The 20,636-nt window shown below is 41.4% G+C and overlaps 1 protein-coding gene and 1 long non-coding RNA gene across 3 annotated transcripts in view; one reads left to right on the plus strand and one right to left on the minus strand.

Annotated features, from left to right (window-relative positions):
• The first annotated feature begins 4,041 nt into the window (after positions 1-4,041).
• LOC120752916 (uncharacterized) lies at positions 4,042-19,761 on the plus strand. The gene is made up of 3 exons (XR_005700876.1): positions 4,042-4,172; positions 4,716-4,811; positions 19,638-19,761. It is a non-coding gene; the product is annotated as an uncharacterized LOC120752916 (long non-coding RNA).
• Positions 15,274-20,636, minus strand: part of SEL1L3 (SEL1L family member 3) — a 44,454-nt gene continuing 39,091 nt past the window's right edge. Inside the window, exons 21-24 of one of the 2 annotated variants that reach the window (XM_040064699.1) lie at positions 19,700-19,827; positions 17,878-17,980; positions 17,710-17,782; positions 15,274-16,482 (exon numbers count right to left, since the gene is read on the minus strand). In XM_040064699.1, the coding sequence (XP_039920633.1) occupies positions 16,373-16,482; positions 17,710-17,782; positions 17,878-17,980; positions 19,700-19,827 (414 nt within the window). In that variant the 3' untranslated portion in view covers positions 15,274-16,372. Of the gene's footprint in view, positions 16,543-17,709; positions 17,783-17,877; positions 17,981-19,699; positions 19,828-20,636 lie in introns of both variants that reach the window. The other variant, XM_040064698.1, reaches the window with a different exon arrangement.

A 20,636-nucleotide genomic window follows, 5' to 3' on the forward strand; every position in this document is an offset into this window, starting at 1 on the left:
CCAGCCCCCTGGACAGCCCCTCACCGTGCCATGGCCACAGGCTGCTCTCTGATTCACAGCAAACTATCTGGCGGTGCAGGCTGCCGTGGTACCACTGGCAGCAGCTGAACCAACACACAATCAATAGCACAGGATCTCACCAGGTCTTTTAAAAATAGTGAGCAGTGTGAAGAAAAAACCCACTGTTTCAAGAGCTGCATAAGGAAGGATACCACACACATACCAGGGAATGCCAGGCTGTGTTTCTGTTGCACCATCTCAGTGAGCTGTGCTTCCTTGCCAGCGCTTTATCTGCATTCAGATGTTTTTTCACTACCTAATGGCCACTCCTGGTGTTGCCACATGCCAGAGGCATGACACCGGATGTGTAAACACCCTTATGATATTTTTACAGAATATTCTTTAGATCTTATCCCTTTATGACAATTCTACTACAAAGAAAACACATGATCCATGTGAGAGAACAGAGCGTTCACTTTGCATATCGGAGAGCAATCACACAGATTTAATGAAGTTTTCCCTAAGCAGGTTTCCCCTAACAACTGAGATCTGAGTTTTTCAACAAGACAACAAGAGAAGCAGAGCAAAGGCTAGAATTAGACTGTCACAAGCATTGTATCTTACACAGCACCTGATGAAATTCCCTAATTGTCATTACATTTTTGGTGTATCAATCTTTTTACATAGCTCAACGTCTAAGGACACATTATCATGACAAATAATCAGGATAATTACAGAAGCAGATATTTTGCAACCAACACCACAGCTGATAGACTGGAGGTTTTTTTACACAATGCAAAATGCATAAATTATAGGACATGCAAACAATTTGTGGACCAAATGCTGCCCTTGGTGAGGCAATACGTGGCCATAATTGACTTTAGGAAAATTGATACTCATGTGACTGAGGAGAGCATTAAGCCCTGTTTTAACTGACTAATGCAATGGCCTCAGGCACTGCATCTCAAATTGGTTGCCAGCTTGAAGGCTGGCTCTGGTGGTGCTGCGTAGTTCAAACAAAAGATATTGACTCTTGTTTCTTGCTTCCTGCTGTTTTGTCATCTGAAAAGATATTCTTAAAGATACTTATCAGTGCAATTTGTGCTAGAACAGTTTCAAACACTCCCCAGCAGAGTGGGATGCATATGGCTGCTCCCACCCACAAGGTGCAGAGCATCCTTTGGCCTGTGCTTGAGGACAGGTATGACGCAAGGAGTGTTTCTGAAGAAAATGACAGTGCGATGGCTCAAATCACAGGCTTGTATGCTGGAAGTGGAAAGAAGCTGAGTCTGAGTATATCCTGGGGAAATCTTCTACTTAGCCTGGTTGCTGCCTTTGGCCCGGTTGGGCATGTCCTCACTGCCCTCAGAGCTGACGCCTCTATCCATGGATAGGGGAAAGAAGAAATCTCAAGCAGCTCATTGTGTCTCAGGTGGGACCCCAACTCTGCCTTCAGTCCTTTGTGTCTGTGACAGCTCTTCTTCCTTCCCCTCAAACATATGCTGCTAAACCAGAAATTCCCAAGCTGATATTCACCCAGCTTGGGAAAAGGAGGGACAAGGAATGACATTTGGTTTTGTTCCCTCCCTCCATCACATTGCAAGCTTGGGTTGCTGGGTTGCTGGGGAGTGGGGAATCACAGACAGAGCAGGAGTGGGGCTGGAGGAGCAGAGGTCCAAAACAGTCCAGGACTTCTGGGGGTGGGATGAGGTGGAACTGATACTGGGGCTGGGTGGCTGGCTGGACCTGATGGTTAAATGACTGCATGTACATGGCAGCAGGCAGGGAGCACTTTGCACTCATCAGCAGCAATTTCAACACTACCTTGAAACAGGGAAAGGAAAAACTTTACTTCCCTTGGAGTAAAACAAAATGCCTCGTGAGCCAAGTAAGGCATCCTAAGCCCAGATGCATGGAGCTGGCAGTCCTCCTTTAAGAACCTCATGGTTATGGATGTGATGGAGCAGCTCCAGTCCACCCCTCCCAGCCATGCATTCACAATCTCAACAAAGCCCTAAATAAGATGGGCTCAAAGCATTCGCTGAGGTGCTGTGAGAAAGAAGCTCAGTGTTCAGGGGCACCCCATCCCAGGGCTTCACTTTGGACACTGCCAGGGGAGGGATGGAGGAGACTTCCCCCTCTGCAGGACAGCATCCAGGCCGCTTCACCTTGGGTATGCACACACATGGAGTGCAAACACTTCACGTGGGTACACTTAGGACAGATGTCTGCAGCTGGAAGAGTGACCCATGGGGGAAAGTAACCAGACACCAGTGGCTATAAAGCTGAGATATTACAGCCAGAAAAACAACACTGTTGAAACAAATAACTGAAATATTCTGAGAGATTAATTTGTGGATCATTGAAGGTCGTCATTAGTCCCTTCAGAGAATGAGATATCTGGTTCTTGGTGAATTTGGAGATTCTGATTAAGTGGTCTTCTACTGTTGCAATGAGCTGTCCTGAGATGGATATGAATATTGTCTGAGAGCACTACAAAAAGTTTTCTTCTATTAGTAAAACTAACTTCTTACCAAGTTCATATTCAGCTGCCCCTCTTGGATGTGAGTCAGAGGTATAATACCTGAGAGGCAACTTTTAAAGCTGTTAAGACATCTTGACCGTGTGTAACAGGTGATTTGAATAAATTACATTGAGCCACAGCTTAGCATAAAGCTTTTGAGCTTTCTTACACCATGTGCAGCAGTACCTTGCCAGGGAACGTTTGTCACAACATACTGGCAGGAATGTTTGAAGCTACATTTACTCAGCCTCTGTCACTTTTAATTAAAACCCAGTTTCAGGACACCCCATCGGGTAATTTTTGAGCAAGCATAATTGTTCAGTCAATGAAAATGTTTCCACAGAGACACTATAGATGTTGTTACAGAAGGTATTTTGGGAGTCAAAATCTCAAGCTGGTAAGAGCTGGACCATCCACAAAGGCAAAACATAACCCCTGTGTGGATTCGGGTGTTTGGAGGGCAGTGAAGACTCAAGAGATGTGACAGGATACAGTAGCCAGGTCTGCTTTTCAGGGGTTGTCCCCATACTCACCCCATCAGCGTGGTGGAGCAGTAGGGTCTCGATGACACCCTGGTTCCTGGGGTTTGGACACCAGGGCTTGGGGCTGGCTCAGACACAGGGCAGAACATCACAGAGATCAGTGGGTGGTTCTCCCTGTTTTGTTCAGTCATAGATCTAAGCCTAAATGTCAATTACATGAGTTTTACAAAATGCTCTGTTTCTCACTAGATGGTGAACACTTACTGCTTTCACATCAAATTTAGCCTTTAAATAGCTTAGCAACCTTTTAAAAATCGATGAGGGAGACTGGATGGCAGAATTCCTGCAGCATACATAGAGCATCCTCAAGGAAGCAAACTCTGGTTAATGGAGAATCTTGCAGAGCTGAGAATGGATTTCACGTCTGACCAGTAGAAGGGGCCATTCCAGCACCATCTGTTGACACGTCCTGGCAATTCTCCTAGTTGCAAATCCCAGAGTAATTTAAAATTTCCTCACCTGAGCCAAGTGCCTTGCTCACCTCAGGAGGAGGCATTGACCTTAGCCTCTGCAGGTACAGTTTTCAAATGCCTGAACGTGCATGCTGTATGACGGGCTGTTCTTAGTCTTAGGCCTGCAGATGACTAGTAGGATAACTAGTGCTGGGCTAGATATCACAACCAGTCAAAATTGCTGTCTATTTTTAAATAATCACATGTATTTCCATACATGGGAATAAGAAAATTAAGTGAAAAGGAAAAATAATGAAGTAGCCTCCAAAATGTTACTTTATATCTATTGGATTATGATAAAATGCCATTCAAGATGGGCTGGGAAACTTTTTTCCTGCTAAAAGTTTCAAACAGCTTTTCAGCTCAAAAAGTATGAGAAAAATTGCTCTAGAAAAATAAAGTATCTGAAATAGCTAAATCAAGGTCCCTGGAGCACAGCTGGGGAGGCTTAAAAGCAAAATAAAGAGATTGAAAACAGCTGAAAAGTGACAGAAGGAAAATAACTCTTGCTAGGGGGAGTCAGCTTCAGGCTTGCTGGTATGAGTCAGAAACAGCTCTGTATTTGTGGGTCTGAAGGTTTGCTCATGGTGGGCAGGGCTGCTCCTGGAGATACATGGTCTCAAACTGTGACTGTTTAATGAGGAGGATGAGGAGGTAAGTGGTTTGTGGGTTGGTGGTTTTTTTGTTTTTTTTTTTTTTTTTTTTTTTTTTTTTTTTTTTTTTTTTTTTTTTTTAAATAATTTGGCACCTGTTACCTGGTCTGAATCCACCGTATTATGACAGGAAGAAAAAAGATTTCTCTTCAGAGTATTTTCTTGAACCAGAGGAGATGTTGAGGAAGGACTTTTTTTTCTTGGACATGTCAGCAATGTTCTGAAGGATGTACTCATTGAGAATCTTTTTGTTGATTTTTGTTGCAGTAGTGTTATTCCTCTCTTTCTCTTCCTCAGTCATATGTTAGCTTGTGTGGAGGTTTTAAATGCAGTCAAAACTTGCTCTGTTGGCTGTGTGGCAAGAGTGATCGGAAAAAAAAAAGTTGATTATTTATTATATATGTAGAAGAGAAAAAAGTCTAGTCTTTCTGCAAAAATATCTCATTTCTATCAGAAACTCTCCTGCTGATTTTTTATGATATTTCATCTGAACTCAAATGTTCAAGGGAGCACTATAGTTTTTCACTTTTTTTTTTGATGGCAGACAAATCCTGAGGATACTCTTACGTGTGCTTCTAGCAAACAGAGGTCTTGAAGGAGGATACTGAGAGAATGATTCTCTGTTTTGAATCTAATGGAGGTAAAATAAATTTGTCTTGTGATGTAGATTATGCACCTCATGAACTTATGCCACCTGCGCCAATAAATTGGTATATTGAGGTGGACTATTGTTCAGTGGTTGAGCTTTATGCTGGGGCTGGTGGCACAGAAACTATGGCAAAAATTTGGAGAATTTACAGGGTACAAGCAGCAGATCCCAGTCCAGCCACATCCTGGACTAGTTATGGATGTTCAAAGTCTGAGATGGTTCCTGTGGGATTGCTGCTCAACATCAGCAGTCTAACACGGCTTATGAACTGAAGCTGGGTTCAAGAACTGTTACAGTCTGGACCTCACCCATTTTTGTTGGCTGAAAGGGGACTGCTGTCTCCTCACTGAAGAGTAGATGTCAACACGAAAATGTTTGCATTGTTGCCAAGCAGGGCCTACATGGTGTAAAAGCCTTTTCTGCCCCTCACCCCATCCACTAGCAAGGAAGCTGGGGGTGCACAATGAGTTGAGAGGTGACACAACTGGGACAGCTGACCCAAGGGAGATTCCATCATACTGAGCACATCCAGCTGGGAGAAGAAGGAAAGGGAGACATTTGGAGTGATGATGTTTGTCTTTGAGTCACTGTTATGTGTGATAGAGCTCTATTGTCCTGGGGGTGTCTGAACACCTCCCTGCCCATGGGACACGTGAAACAACCCCTTGTTTTGCTTTGCCTGTATGCATGGCTTTTGCTTTACCTGTTATCCCAATAACACCTCTTTACCTCTTTATCTCAATACACAAATACACTTTTATTCTTCTGATTTTCTCCTCCTATCCTGGAGAGTGCATGTGAACAAATGGCAGTGTGGAGCTTAGTCACCTGCTGGGGTTAAACTGTGTCATGTGTCAAGGAGATCAAGGGTGAGTAAATATCTAAGATATTTTAGATCTATTATTCTTGAGTGAAGTAGCATTTATATCTTCAAAAACTGCATCTCGAACTTCTTTGTCCTAGGCATGTATTTGTTAACGGTAGCGTAACCATTTAAATGTTTCAAAGAAAACACTTTAATTGCATTAAGTGAAAGAATCAATTGTAGGTAGCTTATATATTTGCAGAAGGGTTTTTATTAAACCCAGACTCCCATCATCACCCATTCAAATAGTTCTGGAATTATACGAGGCAGGTACACAAAGCACAGAGTAGATATCTAAATTTTTGCTTTCATCTGCAAGTGATGGTGGGGTAGGTGGGTGCCTGGGGAATTCCAATGTTACGGATTTTATAGGCAGGCTTACGGCCATAAAAATTATTTCATCTTAAGGAAGGATTTTTTTTTTTTTTTTTTTAATGTATGTAGCCTTAACATTTTATGAAGCATTTACTGCATCACAAAAGAATCCAAATATTCCTGGCATAATGGTATTGTGGCAAGGTAAATAGGCAGGAGCAGAGGCAGCAGTTTGTAAGTTAGTCTGGTACTTCCTTTGTTTTGTGTTTTCTTTCTTTGCAACTAAATTATCACAGGGGTAACAAGGCTTTCTTGGAAGGGTGTATAGGTATCTTATTAATTGAAATGTTGAACAAGGTGGTTTCTATTTGTCATATCAGCAACAGAGTGTAACCAACTCTGTCATGCACTATCCCTTCTGCAGGTTTGATGGTATCCTGTGCATTTGGCACCAGATATTTAAGATATGAAAATGAAATTTTGATCTCCTTTTAACGTTGTAAAGGCATAGAGGGTATGTTTGCAGAGCACACTAATGCAGTGCCATGCAGGATAGAAGAATTTGCCTTAGGAGAGCCCAAAAAACCAGGCTAGGCAGCAACACTACTGCCTGACAGCCTCTGGCCCCTGACACCAAGGGCTCACACCTGCACTCGCCGTGGTTATCTCTACATGGCTGTCTCTCCTCTGGTGGCTTTTGGCCTCTCTAAGGACATGCTTTTAATCAGTGTAGATAACCACTCATAATCCTCTTAATTCAAATTGGTTATCTGAAGAATGTGGCAATTACTCTAGGCATTGGAATATTCATGTCTCTAATCCATAGCAGCTTTTCAGGTCAGAAAATTAGCTCTTAAATATTGGCCTGTCGCAGCGTCCCTCATGCCTAGCAGGCGTTGACCACAGCCTAGCTCAGTCCTGCACTGCAGCTAACGCGGATTGGTTGGGGTTACAGGCAGGGCGAGCAACCTCCTTCCTGTGGGTCTTTGGTTCCCCACACCGGCGACTGGACCTGATGGTGTCACGACTGCGGCGGCGGAAAAAGAGTCCACTCTCTTCTGAGCAGGGTTAAAGGTGGTTTATTAAAGGGGAGTCCGGCAAGGAGCTCTGCCTCAGACCCTTGCTGCCCAGAGAGAACCCGGATCAAAGCTGAGCAGAGACTTATAAATGGGGGAGGATCCAGGGGTGGCGACAACAAGTCAGCAAATCAGGGAATTCGGGGGTGTAACGGGGGGGGTGTTAATTTTTGAACATCGGACCAATCACAAGATGGGAGAAGGGGATTTCCCAGGCACCAGCTTATCACTGGAGGCCTCTCCTGGATCTTTCCAGAAGCCAGGGAAGGGCCCCGAAGTGACAGACAGGGCGACCAAGAGGAGAAAGAGTCGATTGACAAGGACAGGTGCAGGAGAGGAATGATTGACATAAAAAGACTTGTTATATAACACACTCATGGGGAGGAACTATTACAGAAAACAGGGGCACGGTGGAATGTACCATTACAAAAAACTTCTTATAAAACTTACAAAAATTACTTAAGAACTTAATAAGACAACACTTGCACCACCACATTGGCCTATTAGTGCTTCTGAAGACTGCTGGTGATATCATAAAAACTTATTGATTGGGGTCAGACACAGCTGAGCAGTAAATTCTTAAAAAGATCTAGAGTAAAAATTTGTGATCACACAAAGAGTAAAGCTGGAAGATGCTGTATTTCTTTAATTGGTTTATTCTGTTTACCCCATGTTCCTTACACTGATTTTTTACCCCTGGAGTTTATAACAACCTCTTTGTTCCCTTATAAGTCCATACCCCTCCTCCCTTTCCAGCACCTTCCCTGCCTGTCATCTAAACCCTGACCATCACACCCAAATCCTCCCTGTCCATCACTGCAACCCCTGCCCCTCCATTCAGACGGTTCCCTGTTTATCAATCCTCCTTCAAGGCTCCATTGGACTCAGGAATGCAGTCCCTCCTACCCTATGAATCTGTTGGTTCCCAAGCTGTCCATGGTTGTGCCCCATTGGTTGTCAGTTTGTATCTGCCCCTGCCACCCCCACCTTGGTTTGTAATCCCCGGCACACCTGTGATCAGGGCTCTTCGCCCTTGGATTCCCTTTGGCAATAAACCTTGTGGATTGATCCCGGGAGAAAAGCCTCCTCTCATCCTTTGCCTCTGTCCCAGTCGGCACCAAGGAAGCAGGAGCTTGTGAGCCTCGGCTCCTAAGGTTTGGTGTCTCCTAAGGCTTTGTTGAGGGAACTCCATTCCCCACTCCTGCCATCACACAGGGTCTGGAGCTAGCCAGAGTGACCCAGCGAGGTGTGATGACAGGAAGAGACCAGAGTTGGTTGGTGATCTGGTCCAACCTCCCTGCTCAGGCAGGACCAGCCTAGAGCACATAGCACAGGATTGCATTCAGACAGTTCCTGAATATCTCCAGTGACAGAGACTCCAAGACCTCTCTGGGCAATTTGTTCCAGTGCTCAGTGGAACTCTCACACAGTAGTTTTTCCTCATATTCAGGGGGAACTTCGTGGGCATCAGTTTCTGCCTGTTTCCTCCTGTCCTATTGCTTGGCACCACTGAGCAGAGCCTGGCTCCATCCTCCTGGCACCCTCCCTGCAGATACTGACAGACATTGATGAGCTCCCCTCTCTGTTGTGTCCTCTTGAGGCTGAACAGGCCCAGCTCCCTCAGCCTGTCCTGAAACAGAGGTGCTCCAGTCCCATCGTCATCTTTGTCACCCTCCCCTGCACCTTCCAGGAGCTCCATGTCTCTCTTGTACTGAGGAGCCCAGAACTGGACCCAGCACTCCAGATGAGCTTCACTAGGGCTGAGTAGAGGGGCAGGGTCACCAGCCTTGGTCTGCTCTCAATGCTCTCCCTGATGTACCCCAGGTACCATTGGCCCTCTCGGCCACAAGGACACTGCTGGCTCAGGGACACCTTGTCCATCAGGAGCCCCAGGTCCTTCTGTGCAGAGCTGCTTTCCAGCAGGTCAGCACCCAGGCTATGCTGGTGTGTGGAGTTACTCTTCCCCAGGTGCAGGACCCTGTATTTTGTTTGTTGAATTTTAGAAGGTCCTTCTCTGCCCATCTCTCCAACCTGTTTAGATGAGAGACAGAGTCAAAAGCTGTGCTGAAGTTAAGGCAGAAAACATCCACTGCTTTCCCCTCATCCAGCCAGGTAGTTTTTTCATCATAGGAGGCAAGCAGGTTGGCCAAGCTCGATTTATGTTTGGTGAGTCCATGCTGACTGTTCCTGACCACTTTAGTGTCATCCATGTAGATAGAGATGGCCTCCAGAATGAGGTGCTCCATCATTTCTCTGGGAATTGAGGTGAGGCTGACTGGCTGGTAGCTCCCTCCATCTTCCTCCTTGCCATTTTTGAAGGCTGGGGTGACATTTGCTTTCTTGCAGTCCTCAGTTACCTTTCCTGATCTTCATGACCTTTCAAACAGGAGGCCTTGCTATGGTGTCTGACAGCTCTCCCAGCACTTGTGGATGCATCCAGTCATGGCCCATGGACTTGTGGGTGTCGAGTTTACCTGGGTGATCTCTAACCTAATTCTCCTTGACCAAAGGGAAGTCGTATTTCCATCATTCCTTTACCTTGGTCTGCTGGGTCAGAGATTCCTGAGGGCTTATCTTGCCAGTGAAGGCTGATACAAAGAAGGTGTTTGGTAAGTCTGCCTTCTCTGCATCCTATGTTACCAGAGTCCCCCTCCATTTACTGACAGGCCCATATTATCCTTTGTTTTCCTTTCATTATTGATGTATTTGAAGAAGCCATTCTTGTCCTTGACATCCTAGGCCAGACTTGATAACAAATGGGCCTTGACCTTCCTGGTCTATGTCCTATGTACTCTGAAAATATCCCTTTATTCATTTCAGAGTGACCCAACCCTGCTTCCATCCCGAGTGTGTTTCCTGTTTACACCTGAGTAAGGACAGGAGTTCTTCAAATATCCACACAACTCTCTTCACACCTTTGCCTGACTTCTTGCTCATTGGGAGGCACTGTTCTTGAATGTGGAGGAAGTGATCCTTGGCTATCAACCAGTTCTCTCAAAACCCTTTTCCCTACAGTGCCTGTTTCCATGGGATTCTTCCAAGAACATCCCTGAGGAGGCTAAAGTTAGCTCTCGTGGAGTCAATAGCTGCAATCTTGCTTCCCATCCTGTTTCCTCCTTGCCTGATACTGAACTCCAAATCTCATAGTCACTACAGCCAAGGCTGCCCCCAACCTTCACATCTCCAGCCTTGAAGGCCTTCCCTGTTTGTTAGCACGAGGCTGAGAAGCACACTATTCCTCATGGGAACTCCACTGCCTGTGTTGGGAAGCAGTCATCAGTGCTTTCCAGGAACCTCCTGGATGGACTGTTTGTGCTTCACTGTTGCTTCTCCAGCTGATGTCAGTGTAGTTAAACTCGCTCACAAGAACCAATGCCTGTGATTTTGAGGCTACTTACAGCTGCCAGTAGAAAGCCTCACCCACTTCCATCTTGTGATCAGTCTGCCTGATCTTCTGTGACATCTAATACTTGTTTAATAAACTAGCCTAGAGTTAACTGCAAAGGTTAACTTGTTTTCTGGGACTAGCATACTGTGTTTAACACAAAAATTAAATTGGGAAGGCTGTCCATGTGCAACAGGAGCTGGCTTGGAAAAGCAATGCAGCATGCAGTCTAGCTGATGAGAGAGAGGAGCACCTAAACCTTGTCATCCAGGTAGGACATAAGACAGAGCTGATATGGGACAAGGAAGCAGGGACAGTGTTATTGCCACCACTAACTCTGCAGAACAGAAGGGGAAAACTACAATTTGGTCTTCATGAAACAAGATAAAACTTGAGTGGAGTGTCTCGGTTTGAAAGACAGGTATCTGCTAGGGAGAGGCGGGGCCTCTCTAGGAATGGGGAATTCCAATCCCTTCCGTCCAAGTTATTATAATTTAGAAGATTAAAGAGGTTTTTCAGTCAGAGCTATGGGGAAAGGAATAACAGTCCACAAAGCTAAACCTAACCCCCAACATGGAGACTTTAATTTCTCATTCCAGTTAGTCAGTACTGGTGTTTTTTGGTAAAGGCTGTCCTGTGTTCTACTAACACAAGCTGAGCACACTTCTCTCAAGAAAGCAAGCCTTCAAAACAGCTCTGAAGACAATGGAACTGCTGGATGGCTCATACTGATAAACAGACTGGTGAAATTGGAAGGACTGATCTCAGTCATTGCTTGGGGGTAGAATGGAGCCTCATGGCCTGTAAGAGAGGCAAACAGTCTTGGTTTGTCTGCACAACTAAAGAGAACAAGGTCTGGAGGATATGCTTGGGCACTGGGTTGTGATTATCTCAGCTGTTTGGGGGTGTGCTGCTTGACCTAGCTCAAGCCCATTTGAGAAGAATTCTCCTAGACAATGGCTGCACACGTTTTGGGGACTATGGACCAAGACTGGTCCCAAGAAGCAGCAGATGAGGTAAATGGGTTCACAGGAAAAGTTTAACTCACCAGAACCAGACAGCAGAGCCTGGCCTTGGTCAGTTTATTAATACAAATCTATCTAGGGAGATTTGCTTCTATCTTGCACAGTTACTTGCTGCACGACTCAGGACATGCTGTAATGAACAGATAGATAATGCCAGGCAGGTATCTCAGTTCCTGCCTTGGCAGATTATCATAAAAGGGTGCTAGGTTTGCTAATGAACTCGTGCTTTTTCCTGCTCACCTGGCATAACTGATAAGAGCAAATAGCAATATTGAGCATCAGGAGCTATCTAGACAGTTTATGAGTGATTAAGGAGAGGTCAGTGTGGACAAACGAAAGAAACAACAGAAATAAAAAAATGCAAACCGGGGAGGGAAGCAAGGTCAAGGAATACATTAGCAGAAAGATCACTGAACACAATTATAAACAAAGCTGTTGCAGCCGGTTTTCTTCTAAGGGGTTATTAAGATGCCCAAAGGTGGATGGGTATCTGATAACTCTTGTCAAATAACTCAAGTCCCTTAAGTCAACAGCATTCTGTACTGTTTGTGCAATTTCAGTTTGGAACATCAGTGCCTCAGAATATCTGATCTGCTGCAGTTGATGTAGCTTCTGCCTCGTTTGTTTGGTTTTTTTTTTTTTTTTTTTTTTTTGTTTTTTTTTTTTTTTTTCTCTCTTGCTTGCTGTGGCTGTTACATTAGTATATACTGCAATAATGCAAGTATCTTTTAATTTTGATTACTCATTTCTCCTCATCTGGTCTATTTTAATGCTCACTGATCTGTATGTGGCTGCTTTTACACGGGCACCTCCTGCTTAGGCACAGACTCACTGTTACTTTCCTTATTGCAAATATAATGAAGTCTTGTGGCATAGGAATTAGGTATTTAGATAAATAATGAGGCTATGATGCGTTTCCAACACACTTGTATTTCAGATGCTGTGGGGGTTTTTGCTTGTTTTTCTTTTTTTTCTTTCTTATATTTTTTTTTTTTTAAATTTTATTTTTAATTTACAATTTTCTGTTGATTATTCAGTAATTATTCCTGTCACCTACATCTTAGAAGACAGCATAGGAAATTGCTCCATGCTAAGATTCCCTTTGACATTCTTTCATTTTCTTAGCCTTGGGCTTTTTCTTAATAAAATCCAGCCTTTTATTTTTGTTCTCTTCCTACATCCTAGTCTTCTAATAGAGTTCACACATTCACAGGATGAAGGAGAGAGTGTATGGATGGAATTCCTCTGCCAAATCTTATTCAACTTGTTTCATACTTCTGTGCTATCTTTCATCCAGGTTAAGGCCAACATCCAGTGTTAAATGTCATAGTCCATTAGTCAATGGGGACAGCTTACCCACAGACAAGAATCTGCTACAAATCAATTCTCTTCACAGATAATCCATGTGGTTTTTAGAGATCATCTATGGTTTTCCAGTAGCTCAAATGGGAATACAGAAATACTTGTAAGGGTGTTAATATAGAACTTTAAGTCTGTCCTCATGCCAACTTATTGGGATGCAAAGCTCTTCACTGTATGGTCTGGGAAGCAACACCATGGAGTCAGTGGTCAATCACCCCCAAATGGATGCCCCCCACATTTAGCCCTGTCCTGCTACTACCCTTCCATGCGATTCAGAGCAGAACACACTTTTCAGCAGAGTTGCAAATCTTTCATAACTGGTTTGAATTGTTTCCTTCATAAAGCTGTAGTTGGTAACTATTCAGAACTGCTCAACATTGACTTAATTTTTTTTTTTTTTTAATCTTCACCTATCTGATTCTCCCTTCTTCCCATAGCACTTTGATACATTGTATGTAGCTACCTTTCTTCCCTGTCACTTTCTGTAACATACAAATCCATTTACTTGGTGTAACCTGCATCCATTTTAGAGAATTTGGCACCTATTTTGTAAATAACCCTTCTGAAATTCTTTCTTGTCTATCATTTATTTGCTAGAGATGATTCTGAGCAGAACCAAGGGAGAAAGCAAAATGGTCATTACTTACACTGCCTTATGCGTGACCCGCATTGTTCAGATGGCTGGACTTCTATAAAATGTGTATAAACTATATTAAGCAGTTCAGCTCTACAACTGTGATTTATTATTTCCTTATTCCCATCCTGAACAATCAACACAGGCTGCAGAAACTATAAACTTCAGTGATCATGTTTGAATCTATGAAAAATAATTCTCAATGCAGCAGCTCTTTTTCCCTTCTCTTCCTGCTTTCCTTGTGGATGTAATAGAACTATGTAGCTGCTTTGTGTAAATAACCATTCTCTTTCTCACTGGGAATTGGTTGTTTCTCTAGACTGTCAATAGCCCCCTGGATCTTAAAAGAAGTGAAGGACAATAATGCAACTAATATTATTTTAACCTTCAGGATTGCCGGTTTATTGTGAAGTGCTGCTTATCTTAAAATACTTTGGTAGAACTTCTGATGCAATAGGTAACAATAAACAAAGATGCAACTATTAACTGCTGGCATTATGAAATATACTGTAGCTTCAGCAATTGCCTTCTGAGATATAGATGTTGAATCATATTTCTGGCAAAACTCTTCAAATTAGTTAATTACTAGAGTTCAGGACGTGTGCTTTAGAGAGGAAAACACAGTGAGCCAGAGTGCAAGCATTTAACTCTGACCTGTATGAACACAATCTAAACGACTACCACTCAGAGAACTCCCAGATTGCAACACATGGGCGGCAATCACACCACCACTGACAAACTCCCATGGGATTAACATGAGGGCTTCAGTTTTGCTACATGTTTGACATTTGTAGCAAAATACAACTTTAATATGTAGCTAACTATAAGCAAGATTTGTCTTTTCACAAAAAACTATTTGGGCGTGCATTTGGTACCTAACCTAACACTGTGCCTTATGTTGTGACATTTGTCTGCTCGTCCTCAAGGACTACACCTGACTTTCTGCAATGCTTCTGGGTTTACCATCTAAACCTGCTCCAGTTTTAATACAGATGCACAGTCTTCTTTCATTAGGTGACAAAAATACAATTTAGAGGGCTCTTGAAATAGCCATATCTTTGTGTTAAGGAATTTGATGTAATCAAATTTAGCTGCACAAGTTTTTGCAACTCAAAACAGACTCAAAAATAATGGGGACCATTTGCAATGGGTATCAAATACACATAATCTAACCCCAGTGAGTACAACAGTTTAGTACGTAAAAGTCAAGCTCCTTTCTAACACGTTAAAATACCTACCTATGCATAGAAGGAACAAAACACGTATCTACAACTGTACTAAGAACAAGAAGTTTTCTTTGCACAGTTCTTGATCAAATTAATGAAAAACTCAGTAACATGGCACACAATTTACTTTCTCAGTGGGAGCAGGAGGAGCTTTAACATCTTCATTTTCATCCCAAGACTTGTCAAGGGAGTTGCTGCCTCAAAGTATCAACTCTTCTCTCAACACTTTTTGAAGTTTTAGTTTTCTGCAAGTGAAATGTGTCTTGATGGTATGTGTGTATAGACATTTATATTTAAATATTAAAATATCTCTTGAAGGTCAGAGCTGTTTTTTCCTTTTATGTCATTCCTTCTTTACGGAAGCCTCCTACATTCTGCTTGAAAAGCAAAACAAAATATTCCAGGTTTGCTGTGAGAAGACTGTATTCCTCAGAGAAAGTGAAAGCTGCTTGTTTCATTTGAAGCTAAAAAACCAGACATGTAAATAATGATCTTGAGAGATTGCAACAGCAATACAGTATTTCATCTAAGAGGTGCCTTAAAAGAAATTCCTCCACACGCAGGCTGAATTAAAAAAATATTTTTATTTACAAGAGTAAATAATGTAGTGCAAGGCGAGTGGATTTAACCCTCAATAATGCATAGATTGATGCAATTTATAGTCTGTGATCTACATCATTTTGCAGAGGTGACTGCACACCTGCTGTAAAGGTTAGACCTTTCCTATAGCCACTTTACAGACAGCTTTAAATCAGATAGAAGGTATTTGCACTGCGTATCTCCCATCTACTATCTATCAAATAAACTGTCACTTAAAGAGATGTCTTTTAGAGTCACTATAGAACATAAAATAAATCCTTGCCAGTGTTATCTACAAGAATACAAAAATAAATTTTTGTTCACTTTTTGTCACCTAATCACACCTAAATATTCTTTTATTTATTCATTGGGGAGCTCCTTTCTCTAATCATTGGCTCTTGGCAGGAAGAGAAACATTTTGTTGTGTCCACCAGGGAATGTGGATGCTTGTAAAACTTTGACTAAAACTTAGCAATCGTAACTAATATGTTATGACCATATTGCAAATATTCCTGGTTTATTTTCTTTTGAAACAAAACACTTTTCACATTGATAAATCAGTATGGAACATAAAATACCAAAAATCTCATTGTCATTATTGCATGTACTGAAGTCTTGACTGGTTTCCATGGAATTTGGAAAGTATTGGTGACTTGGTTTTGCTTTTATGTAATTTCCATGATTCAAACTTGGAAAACTTTGCTAATTTCACCAATAAATAAGCTCAAATGCAGTAAAAGCAATTTAATAAGAGATTAGACGTGTAAGTAAAACTTCATTAAAACCTGGGGGATGTTTGCTTATTTTTCAATTAGGCAAAGACTTTGCAGGTTTCCTTCCAGGCCCTTCCAGCATGATCATGTGTTGGGTATAGTGAGATAATCTGCATCATCTGTTTGGAGTTAAATAAATTATAGGGATGGTTTTCCTCTGTAGTGGAGAAGTCAAATCAGTGAACTTCCCTACAACTTCAGCTGTTGGACTGCATTATTAATGCCAGGTACAGGGTTGGTTGCCAGTTCTTAGATTTGTAGTTGTTCATATCCTGTCTTCCCAATGGATGTCAGCCTTAGGAAAACTACACTTCAGCTGGTAACAAGAGGATTCTGAGGGTTTGACTCCTGCTGTGATAAATCGTTTGAAAGAGTAGGTTCATCTTGCTGTACTGGTCTGGCAGCATCCTCGCTGTCATTCCCTAAGGAAGAAGGGACGTCATGTGACAATGGTTCTGATCTTCTTCCAGGAGAATTATGAGCTTCAGAAGAAAGTCAAAAGAAATTATTTAAGAAAACCCCACTGTGTCTAGCAAGTCTATTAATCAACATTTAAATATTATGTCAATGTAAAATTACATATAAAGATAATATTCAAAGGTTTGGAAACACTGAAAGAATAATATCTATAACTATATACTTTACAAATTTGCTGCATGACTCCCAAGTTATATAAATAATTAGCCAGTAAGAAAAGAAAGCAGGATTTCAGAATTATCTCCATATTCAGAGTTACATTCAAACAATCTTTTCAGATTTAATGGTGTTGGGTTTTTTTAAATACTATTTTCTATAGATGTAGGTGAAAGTAATTTTTTCAGTATTTTATTACAGAAATGTATCAGAAAATATTATTTTCTGACATACACTTAAGCTGCCTACTGGGGTTAAAACACAACATAAGAAAATGTGTGTCCTGATTAAGTCTTGTGATCTGAATTGAAACACTTGACTGAAGTGGGAGATGCTTTTTAATGATGACATTATTTTTCATGTGATGGTAGGGGTTTTCTCCCCTTTAGTCAGCAATGTAGTTTTGTCTCTGGTATCTCTTTCAGTGTGGTAGAAAATGTGATGGCAGTTTTAAGAGTGAAGTCCAGCATTTCTGCTTGTTAATATTCTTTGTCCCATTGAAAGAGACAACATAGAGCAAAACTTTCTGTTTTAGGACAGGAGTCTGCAACTCCTGACTGAATGCATTTGCTGATTGTGTTACTGGTGTTACAAGTCTGAACTAACTCTTACTAAGTTATTCCAATGTACCTCTTGGAACCTCACTTTTTCTCCCACCTTGCACCTAAAGAGATATGGCCCTATGAAACGGGAAACACACTTTGCATATCACAGAGATTACATAGGGAATCAAAGTCATATAACTACTGTAACAATACTGCACGCTGAGAGATGGGGAATAATCACTTGCAGTTGATGCTTTTATGAAGAATCTCCTTTATCAAGAGAAGTTCTTCAGAAACCAACATGTTTAAAGTCACCCCTTTTTAATGATCAAAAAAATGAGATACGTGTTAAGGAAGCTACTGCTCGGAAGTACTTCCATCAAACCTAGATTTCTGCTTTCATTTTTGAAGGTTTTACTGGCATAAAAAGATCACTCCTCTTTCTTCAGTTTTGCTATGACACATACTTACCAGACAAAGACTGAAAAGACTGCACTGCAAATGCAACAAGAATTGATAAAAGAAAGGTTCCCATGAAGTAGATCTGTGACAATAATTTAAAAAAACATGGTTAGAGCACTGCAAAGCCAAGGTAGAGTTCCAAATGAACTGTGCATGTAATAAACAAGCACTACATACCAGAGTAGAGTGTAAAACGTTGTTCCAGAGAACTCTCACATAAAAATAAAGCAATGCTAATGAACATGGACTAATTGATTCCTGGTTACTATTATTCCAGCACCTACAAGAAGAAGAAGAAGATTAAAACAACTAATTAGTCCTCCTTCACAATTGTGTGGCATCAGTCATCTGGGAATATCTAATGGGTTTACAGAACCAGTAATCCAGAAAAACAAGTATCATCCTCACTCTGTCTCACAAATGGTGAAGTAAAAATTCAGAAAAATACCAACTTAAACCTATTAAGCCCAGAATACCTTACCCTAGAAGTTTATTTTTTATTTTCTTACTGATCAACAATGGGTCTTAAACATCCAGACTACACTTCCAAATCAGTCAAGTTCTCATTCTAACTAATCTGAGCCAACAGCAAAAGGACTTGATTTAAAATTAGATGAATGAAATTTAGCTGCCTACACAGAACACTGGTGCCAGAACTCCTTTAGAGACAATGCTGTGTAGAAGAAAGAAGTCAGAGCTCGGAGAGTGTTTTAGCTGACTAGCAAAGGCACCTGCCTCCTGGTGGGGTGAGCTGAGCAGCTTTCTCAGTTCCATTAAACTGGACTTCCCCTACTAGGGCCATTTAGACAGCTAAATCATAGGCATCTATTTTAAGCTTCAATTGATTCTTTTCTACAAAGTTTAGGAAGGAGTGGTGAGATATATATATATGATTATAAATCTATATAAACCTTTTAAATATAATTTTTGTTATATACATATAATTTAGTTACAAAGTCATAGACTGTGTCTATATAGACATATATACACACAAATATATAAATATATTAAATTATGTGTCCTTTTGGACAAAACTGGGAAAACCCTCCAGCACTGTCAACTCTAGAATTACACTCACAGCAAAGCAGGTGGATTCAGCCCAAGTGGAGGCAGAATTCAGACTCACCATCCCGGATGGTCCAGAACCCCTGTGTCTGACTAGTAGTTTCATGTGCAATGGAAGTAATTTAGGGTACAAGTTCAGTCTAACTACAGTGAAGAACAATTTCAGCAGATCGTTGGTGAATAGACAAATGAGGTTTTAATGCTGGTATCATCTCCACTTTTCTGGGTTCATTCAGTAGCAAAACAGATGATAAACCACTCACTCGTCATTCACAGCCTCATGTATTAACCATTAGCTTCTCCTTCTTCAAATATTTGAAGGGCACTTCCACAAATCCACCAAATATTGTGTAAGCTTTGCATTCCCACTGTGCCTTCTAACACCTGTTGATTTATCTGGGTGAAGGTAACCCAAGTTCTGTACTGGAACCAGAGCACACTAGGTGGTTTCTCCATGAATAGTGCTGGCACAGGACATTCAGGCAGCAGACCTGTAACATTGTCAGATATCTAATATTCTGTGCCACAATATCTGTGCCAGTCTGGACATATTTGCAGAATCAATAGGAAGGATTGCTGTTATCTCAGGTACACATTTTTAATTTCTGTATTAAATTATGCTACACTTATAATTGAAATATTTCTTTGGACTACACACAAATCACCAGTGCCTAACTTAGGAACTTAAATATATTGAACTGGAAGGACCTCCTGGATTATTGATTCCAGTCCCTGCTATTTCAAGTAACCACATATAATCAGATCTCTTTAACAGGCATAAACTGAAATATATTTAGGGAATTTAAGAATTTCAAGTATGTTGACCTTAACCTGCCTTAAATCATAAAAGTGAACAAAGTTAATAATTACAGGAGTTGCTATCCTCCAGAGCAAATGTTACATGGAAAACCAGAAGATGCTGATGAAGACACACCTGTAATACAGTTCCTGAAGCAGTGATGTATTACTGGAATGCAATGCTTGATCGATTTCCAAGTGATCCAGAATGTAGGAAGGTATGGAGTTGCCCTCTTCTATGACAAGGGCCAAATTGAAGAAACCCTAACAGTAAAAAAAACGCACACTTTTTAAACATTTAATTTTCATATCTGTATTTAAGCACCAAGTATCTAAATAATTATAATTATCTTCCCTAAATTTGTTCAGTATAATGTGATATCCACCAAATAATTATGAGAACCCTTTCTCCTAACCATATACTCAGGTAAATACTGAAAATGCAAAAGAAGCATAACTGTTTTCTTAGTTTGTATCTTTTTCCAGATGGTTTCTTTCTTATTTTTAGTTGCTCTTTAAGCACAGTCATCATATTAAACTGTCTTATTTTATCTCCTAGGAAAACAGAGTGAAAGCAGAAATGGATTTCCATTCTGTTACTGTTCAATTCCTCTTCACACAGCTCTACAGATCAACAGAATCTGACTAGTGAAATTGAGAGCAGAAATTTCCTCCAGACAATTTAAGTCCTTAATCTTAAAGTTTTGCTTACTGGGACAAGTCTTAGCCATTCCTGTGTCTCCTCAGAGTCATGAAGATGAAGACATGTGAGATATTTTACAGGATTCCCTATCACTTTGACATTCACACTTCAAAGTAACTATTTATGCATCTCTTCCTTCCTTTTCTAGTTTAGCAGTAATGTTTTGTCCCAATAACCTCAAAAGAGATCCTACCCATGCTACCTCTGGTAAATTCACATACAAGACACCATCTGGGTATGTTGCTATAGGGAGGGATATTGCCATAGGGACAGGGAGAACAGAATACTGCACCCAGGACACTTCAGGAGAGCCTGAGGAAACTCAGTTGTGAAACACTGCCTGTCTGTGATAATGCGACATGGTGTGTTC

Source organism: Hirundo rustica, chromosome 5 (assembly GCF_015227805.2).
Source record: "Hirundo rustica isolate bHirRus1 chromosome 5, bHirRus1.pri.v3, whole genome shotgun sequence".
NCBI classification, from domain to species: domain Eukaryota; kingdom Metazoa; phylum Chordata; class Aves; order Passeriformes; family Hirundinidae; genus Hirundo; species Hirundo rustica.